Source organism: Taudactylus pleione, unplaced genomic scaffold (genome assembly GCF_031769625.1).
Source record: "Taudactylus pleione unplaced genomic scaffold, aTauple2 ptg000329l, whole genome shotgun sequence".
Classification (NCBI taxonomy): Eukaryota; Metazoa; Chordata; class Amphibia; order Anura; family Myobatrachidae; genus Taudactylus; species Taudactylus pleione.
The window spans coordinates 4,950,749-4,958,700 of NW_028284730.1; the positions used below are offsets into that span (position 1 = coordinate 4,950,749).

Consider the following 7,952-nt stretch of genomic DNA (forward strand, 5'->3'; position numbering starts at 1 on the left):
ATCAACATTGGCCGAGCTGACAAAATGGCTGCCACCACTGTTTGTATGCGACATGGAGACCGGGCCTTATTTTTTTTTGAAATTTTTGCTTTAACTATGGGACACAATGTAATAATCCAAAAACCTGGAAACCAGTTCACCCAAGAGAGAGTATAAGGATCAGTGTTATGCACCATCTTAGGCACTGTTCCCCCAATAAGCACAGGTGGAGAGCTGCGAGTAATAGAGGAAGATAGACCTGGACTGAGCATAGCACACAAAACACTTTTAATCCTCTTTCCTGAGCGCAAACAGTTTCAGAGCAGCCCCATTTTGTTTCCCCATCCGTGAACACTGGCTGGTTACTCAGCAACTCTCATGTTCACTTGTCATTATTAAACTAGTAGTAAATTTCCAATGCAGACCCGGGCCCATATGTAATAGGCTGTGATTTGCTGGTCCCCGGGTGATTTAGGTGAGATGGCCGCTAGATTTAAAGCAGCAATTCGTTTTGAAGCACAAACAACCTGGTTTTGCTTTAAGATGAATTGCCTCTTTAAATCTAGCGGCCATTTCGCTGAAATCACGCCAGGACCAGCAAATCGCAGCCTATTGCATATGGGGCCCTGGAGCCCAAGAAAGCAGCTACCGAGTCTCAGTAACATAATTCAGTGCAGCACATTCATAAACATTGTATACAGATACTCAGCATCAATACACAGTGCAAGTTTTTAGTAGATACTCAGCAATGCAAAACAATGTCATATTAATATTCGAGATACTCTGCAATTATACAGCGCATCATGTTCATGATTAGCTGTATGTATTAATGACCGTACAAGTTCAGACTCTTCACTATGCTTGTATGATACAGAGGAGAGGACCCCTGTATGCTGTACAGCATTTTGATCTTCGGTGCAAACATTGTAGAGTCAGCTACCATTCATTTAAGTGGGGAGGGAGGGGAGGGGGGACATTTTGTCCCAGAATTCAGTGAGGTAGACTGGAGCAAAGCTAAATTCACAGTGCTGAAAAAAAAAAAACATTCCCCTGCCTGTCACGTGTTGCACGGCACGTCTGGCACTCGCGCATTTAAAGTGTACACCGTGGAGGCAGCCATCTTGTTAGCTGAACCAATATTCAAGAGAATGCATGACATCACTGAGGCAGCAGACACAACGACGGCACAAGCCCCTACTGAACCGAACAGCCGACAAAATGGCCGAGCCAACCATGTGTAAGTGACGGGTACACCTTAAACACTGGACTGACAGATCGGCTTGCAAGCTTCTGCTCCAACAGAGAGTGAGGGAAATGGATGCTGCAAGACCTGTTCATTTACAAAAGGGCTAGCATTTTGGGTGGGGGGGGGGGGGTGAGACCTGCTAAACACAAATAGTTAAGTATATCCTAAAGCACACAATGATATGAGTTAGTGTGATGATAAAAGTAACACAGATGAGTGTTAATGACACAATCTTATCCAAGTAAACAGATGCTAGGAAAATACAGCGTACCACCATTTTGTTGTAGAAGCACACCCCAAAAGGTACCATGAATCATTATTGGTGTAATAAGCATAGGGCTTTCTCATTCATTAAAAACAGGATAGGGTTCCAGGAGTCCGTTCTCCCAATTCTGACTATAAAGATTGTACGGCAGACAGACTTTCAGGGAGTGTAGCCATTGCAAACTGTTCTTCCATATACATCTTGGCTCCTCTGCTCAGTATAGACATAGGACAAGAGCGACAACTTCATGGCAAGTGAATGGCCGGGAAACTCAGATGACACCTGATCTTCCTCCCATTTCCATGAAGACAGCAGCTACCAGCCATGCTACTCTGGTCTGGGAAAGGGAGGGCTACAGAAGAGGAGGATCCTGGGACCCTTCCCAAACAAACATCTATGTCCTGAGTTATTTAAAGAAGAGGGTAAGGTGATATATGAGCATCTCGAAAAGCAGATCTCAGGGAGGGGAGGTTTCAATGCAGAGGGGAGAGGGGCTCAGCCTATTGGAGCCAGGCATACGAGTAGAATAGGCAGGAGAGTGTCCTAACAGCAGCAGATTCTGGAGTGAGAACGAGTAACCCTCTTCCTCAGCCAAGTTGCGCAAATGTGGAGGGGAAAAGGGGCATCCTTGGAGTTGCTGGGTTATTTTTGGTTGGTCGGTATAGTATAAAAACATTGCAGGGATGTTGGCACAAGAAGATAAACAAGAGAAGTGGGAGGGTCTCTGCCCTCTCCAGTCTGTCAGTCTGGCTGTGCTATTAGAGTGTGTTACATTGCATATTTCTGTGTCCATTCTCGTGCTAGTCTGTTATACCTGCAAATGGGGAAAGGGAAATAGTCACATTTAAACCCAAAAAGATACCCCACAAACATAGACAAACCTTAAAAAAGAAAAAACACAGAAAAGCATAATCCATTAATGTAGGCAAGATGTAACATGTTCAGTGTGTGTTCTTCCACGTCAGGCAGTCTGACTGCCACCAGGACATTGCCACTACTGGGGCTGAATACCACTCTCCCACATACACACACTGCACCATGACATGACTACCCAGTACTGGCAATGCCAGTCTCCCCCATACACACACTGCACCATGACATGACTACCCAGTACTGGCAATGCCAGTCTCCCCCATACACACACTGCACCATGACATGACTACCCAGTACTGGCAATGCCAGTCTCCTCCATACACACACTGCACCATGACATGACTACCCAGTACTGGCAATGCCAGTCTCCCACATACACACACTGCACCATGACATGACTACCCAGTACTGGCAATGCCAGTCTCCCCCATACACACACTGCACCATGACATGACTACCCAGTACTGGCAATGCCAGTCTCCCCCATACACACACTGCACCATGACATGACTACCCAGTACTGGCAATGCCAGTCTCCCCCATACACACACTGCACCATGACATGATTACCCAGTACTGGCAATGCCAGTCTCCTCCATACACACACTGCACCATGACATGACTACCCAGTACTGGCAATGCCAGTCTCCTCCATACACACACTGCACCATGACATGACTACCCAGTACTGGCAATGCCAGTCTCCTTTATACACGTCAGACACTGACATAATTATTCACAAACTCTACCCATTAAACTATAAGAAGTGCCAACAAATGCACAGTGAGAAGCTGTTATAGGCAGGGCCCTCCTCCCTTATGTTCTTCCCTAGCACCATACATGTCGCCAGTGCTCCGCTCCCTTATCCCCTTCCCCTTCCGCGACTGTTTATCACCCATACACTGGGCACAGGACTGACTCACTGAGTACTGAATCCATTTCTACGACTCCCAACTGTATGCTCCTGCTCTCCTGCCCTAACCCTGCCACTGTGACCTGTACTACCCAGTCAGTGGTGAGATATTAATGCTTGGCATGGTCTGCCATTGTGTCATGTACCTATGCTCTGACACCCTGTTACTGTGTATAGTTTGGTGCATTAGAAATAAAAGTGAACAAACGTTTCTGCATTAGATCCCCTCTAGTACAGACCTATCTGTCAGTGGTGGTGACATGGGAACCACAGGTTTATCAGCAATAGGTCTGGTTTGCAATCCTGTCTTAGGCTGAGATCCAACTGCTCTGCCTTATAAAATGCCTGAGGAACATACCTCAGGATATAACAGCAAAGCTGCGGAGCTTCGTCCAAGCCCACCCCCCTCCTAGACAGCAGAAAGGCCATCTCTGGGGCGCAAACTGGCTCCAAACAGCTTACATCAGGTATGAAATATAATACATAGGTAAGTTCTACATACTTCTCCCGGTCTGCCTTATATGTGTGGGCGATCTCTGGCACCAAAGGATCGTCTGGGTTGGGGTCACAGAGGAGAGAGCAGATAGACAGCAGAACTGCAAGGGGAAAATAATGGTTATTATTGTGTATGCAAACAACAGTCTTTTACATGGGAAAACTCTATGCCAGGGGTATTCAACACACTGCCCTTCAGCTGCAGTGCCACTACAAATCCCAGCATGCCCCACCACAATTTTACTATTAGGGCACACTCAAACTGTGGAAGGGCATGCTGGGATGTGTGGTATCACAGCAGCAGAAGGGCCGCATGTTGAATACCCCTACTCTATGCTATGGCTGCATACTGTACATGTATGAACATACAAGAGTCTTCAACTAACATGTAATAAAGGGACCCTCAGAGCTGACCCTTTATGGTTTACACGTCAGCATTGTACAGCAATATATACAGCCCCACTTCATAATGTGACAATAGGGGCGACTCACCCTTGGATACAGTAAGAGCCGGTGACCACTGGCTTCGCAGGATGTCCAGGCAAATGCTGCCATTACTGTTAATGTTGGGGTGATAGATTTTGGTTGTAAATGCCACCTGTAAGAGAAAAAACAATAGTACTAATAAGAATATTCCAGGCAAGGTGGCTATGCGCTCAGTGCTGTCATGGCTGCCTCGCCTCTCCTTACCTTGGGGGGTTTGAAGGGATAATCTGTGGGGAAATGAATGGTGAGGAAGAAAACGCCACCTTGGAAAGGGCTGTCATTCTGAAAAATGGAGAAGCAGGTCAGCAATGGGGGAGGGGAGCAATCCGTAGGGGGGAAAGGGGAACAGAAGATACAGAAGTGTCTTGGAGAGAGAGACACCAGCGTATAACCTAATCACTTCCTATAAAGACTACTGTAAAACCGGTCCCAGCCACATCTAACGCTCTGCAGCAGAGCTTTCATCATAATCTCCTAAAAACATTATACATATATTACAATTTAATAGTATTGCGGATAATTACCTACAAAATGCAGATTTTTATATAATATATTAAATGACGTAGATCAAGTTTAATGTGAAACAAGCTAATCCCAGAACATGATTTGTGCCCTAGGACAAATAAAGCAAATAATAAACCTGTGATCTACAGTGCGAGCAGTCTGCTCCAGCATCATCACACTTCAGGTCTTCTACCCATAGAAGCAGCAGCCCGACTTCTTAATGTACAGTTACTACACACAATATATGTATATATACACCACAGGGCACATCCTCTCGCATTGTCTCCACACTAAATGGTGTCTCCTTACCAAACCTACAGGGATCTTGTATTTTAAATAAGAACTTTACTAAACTTCTTCCCTACCCTGCACGTCCTCTGATGTAACCCTGTTCCCTGCATTTAGCAGGGTCTCAGCACTCACATGTAGCCATGAGGTCCGAGCCCTGGTTCCTCCAGACCCAAAGTAGCACCTATCCTGTGTGCCAGATCCCTACTAAGTACAGCAATGAGTTGGGTGGGAATCTCCAAGCTACTATCAGGAAGGGAGGCGATTAAGTGACACTGGATGTGGAAGACCAATGTAGTATACTGTATGTTAATCAAACACTGTGCCTGACCAGAGAGGACTGACACACAGTTCTCATAAGTTTGTGCCCATCACTTATTATGACTGGGGACATTCATAACCACTGGTACTGAGGAGAGGAGCACTATAACCAGTTATCAAATGTTGGCTTTTATTCTATAAAACCATTTTAGATAACGGGCTGATAAAATAGGAAAAAGTGTTACAACACCTAATTCTTGTGCGACTTTTGTCCCAGTCATCCCGCCCACATGTATCACTGTTACCCATTAATTACCAGCGATTCCGATACCAGGTAACTAACAAAGCCAGGACATTCATTCCAATTACATCAGCGTCCGCTCATATATTGCTGATTACCGTCAACACTAGTGACCGAACCTGCACGAACATAAATCACCCAACATACTGCCATCTCTCTGGTCCCCTAGTATCTGGTTGTTAAGACAGCGAGTTAACCAACGTCCAAGCTACTCTATAGCATATGAAGTGGTTCGCACATATAGCATTTAAGGATGATCTTTGCTAGTCTAATTGCACTCCAGTAAGAAAATGCTGCCAGTATTTTGCAGAAGTGCTGAGCACCCGGCTAAGAATGTGACGTGACAAAGATTAGTTCATACCCAAACAGATCAGCGATGCAGATATTGTGACACAAGATACTTACAGGGCCCATGATAGTCGCCTGCCAGTGAAACACTGAAATACAGAGAGACAGAACTTGGGGGATATTCAATGGAATGTAAGCTGCACTACTGGCAGTGAGATGTATATGGTGGGGGGAGTTTACTAGTGAAAGTGATATAAATACATAATAAATACATTCTGCAAAACAAGAATGCAGGAACCTGAAAACTAGAATTTACAAGTAAGTTAATTCTATCAACTTTGTTGTAGGGACAGCGCCGTGTTGTCAAACAAACTATACAATAGCATGCATAGGACTCTACTATAAATCACAGCACTGGTTTTACACAATGCTGTACTTTCCTATAGCTGCACAATTCAGGTACACTTTGTAAAGCACATGTACCATCAGCAATAGAGGAGGAGAAGATGGTTGTAATATAAATGTTCTACACCTAATTTAAAAAAAATAAAATAATTTTGTTAAATCTTATCCTTTTCCCGAGTCTTAAGTGTTTTCTTAATTAAACAGTTTTAACCTATTGATGTAACTATAAGGGGGACGTATGTCTACATGGCTGAGTACATTACGTACAATCCTCTCCCACAGGGCCAGCAGAGCACTGAGCTGGAGGATCCCTCTGCAAATCCATTAGTTCCTGCACAAATCGGGATTACAAGGAGAGAAGAGGAGAGGTGTAAAAGCAGCAGAAAGGTTTGCAGGTTTTTATTTTCATTCGTATCAATATTATGGGTTTGTACACTCCATTGCACTTATAATCACTGTGACAAAACATGGTGGGAGACATGTAAAAGGAAAAGAGTGGGATACACAAATCCTATGTCACCTCATCACTGGATTATAGGGGAGCAAGTTCTGTTGCCAGGTAGTTTCTGTGCAGGGGTCCTGCTGTTCTATTATAGCTTATATTACAACAGACAGGTCTGTGACCGCTGCCCCTTCTCACCCCCTGTCCCCTCTTCCCATGTAAGGTCTGTCCCCAGCAGCTGGCCTATAGGATCACTATTTGGCAAACGATAGAAGTGAGAATAAGGGGAGGGGGAGGTGTGAGAGCAGCTGTCACCCCCCGCGCATGCGCGCAGCGCAATGGCCACGGCCGCCCCTCACGAGCATGCGCAGTAGCAGCGCCAGCGCCTTCCAGAAGTACAGCGCATGCGCAGACAGAGCCATCTCGGGGGTGAGGTGAGGGAGACCGTGGTGACATAGGCGGCGCATGCGCAGACCCCGCCACACAGGATCACTATCTGGCATCGGTTCCGCGCTGTCCTTGGCTCCGCCGAAAGCCTGTGATCCGGCCTCGGCTCTCTCTCTCACTCCCCCCCAGGCATCCCGCCAACACAGCGCCGCTCACACTCTCCCCAACCAACAGGGGCGGCCCCGCCGGGCAGACGGGAACGGAGGGTGAGAGAACCCGGGCGGCTCTGTATCACGGGGAATAGGGCGGCCTCCCCGGGCTGACCCGCTGCTCTCACCTTCTGAATCCTTTTCAGCGCCATGTTGTCCCAGAGCCGGCGGAGCGCGCTGTGCTGGGGGCAGCAAGAGCCCGACACTGACACGGAGCTCCGCCCACACAGATCAGTGCGCAAGCGCACGCCACACCGGAGCATGCCGGGAAATGTAGTTTGCGCTGTAAGAACGGCACGCAGGCGCAGTAGATGGCTGCCGCGCATGCGCATTACATCACACGCCTTTCTTCTAGCAATGTGTAAAAACGTCAAGGGGGATTTATATCAGTGACGAGGGATATATACAGACCCTCCAACATGACCCCTTCCATTAGGTACAAAATGCTCTGCTCCTGGACTTCCCTCTTAATGTATAATTGCATCCACCTGTGTCAAAACACCTGTCTCATCAATTACCTAGTTCAACACAGATGGCTGCAATCATACATTAGGTGGGAAGCCCAGGAGCAGAGTGTGTTGTACCAGATGGAAGGGGTCATGTTGGAGGG

The 7,952-nt window shown here is 46.6% G+C and overlaps 1 protein-coding gene across 2 annotated transcripts; it reads right to left on the reverse strand.

Annotated features, from left to right (window-relative positions):
* Positions 1-519: 519 nt before the first annotated feature.
* On the reverse strand, positions 520-7,593 carry UBE2D4 (ubiquitin conjugating enzyme E2 D4). 2 transcript variants are annotated; one of them, XM_088443349.1, is made up of 7 exons: positions 7,471-7,593; positions 6,572-6,635; positions 6,017-6,048; positions 4,462-4,539; positions 4,264-4,369; positions 3,779-3,872; positions 520-2,304 (listed from the first exon to the last, which is right to left on the reverse strand). In XM_088443349.1, exons 1-7 carry the CDS (start codon positions 7,492-7,494, stop codon positions 2,259-2,261), a joined length of 444 nt encoding a protein of 147 aa, XP_088299475.1. In that variant the 5' UTR covers positions 7,495-7,593; the 3' UTR covers positions 520-2,258. The 2 variants fall into 2 exon arrangements, with proteins under 2 accessions (XP_088299475.1, XP_088299476.1); XM_088443350.1 differs by lacking the exon at positions 7,471-7,593 and adding an exon at positions 6,825-6,918.
* Between the last annotated feature and the right edge of the window lie 359 nt (positions 7,594-7,952).

Coding starts and splice junctions, on each gene's coding strand:
- UBE2D4 (XM_088443349.1), bottom strand. CDS start 7,494: ATGGCGCTGAAAAGGATTCAGAAG. Junction 6,636..7,470: donor CGCTGAAAAGGATTCAGAAG/GTGAGAGCAGCG, acceptor CGATTTGTGCAG/GAACTAATGGATTTGCAGAG. Junction 2,305..3,778: donor TATAAGGCAGACCGGGAGAA/GTATGTAGAACT, acceptor CCCCATTTGCAG/GTATAACAGACTAGCACGAG.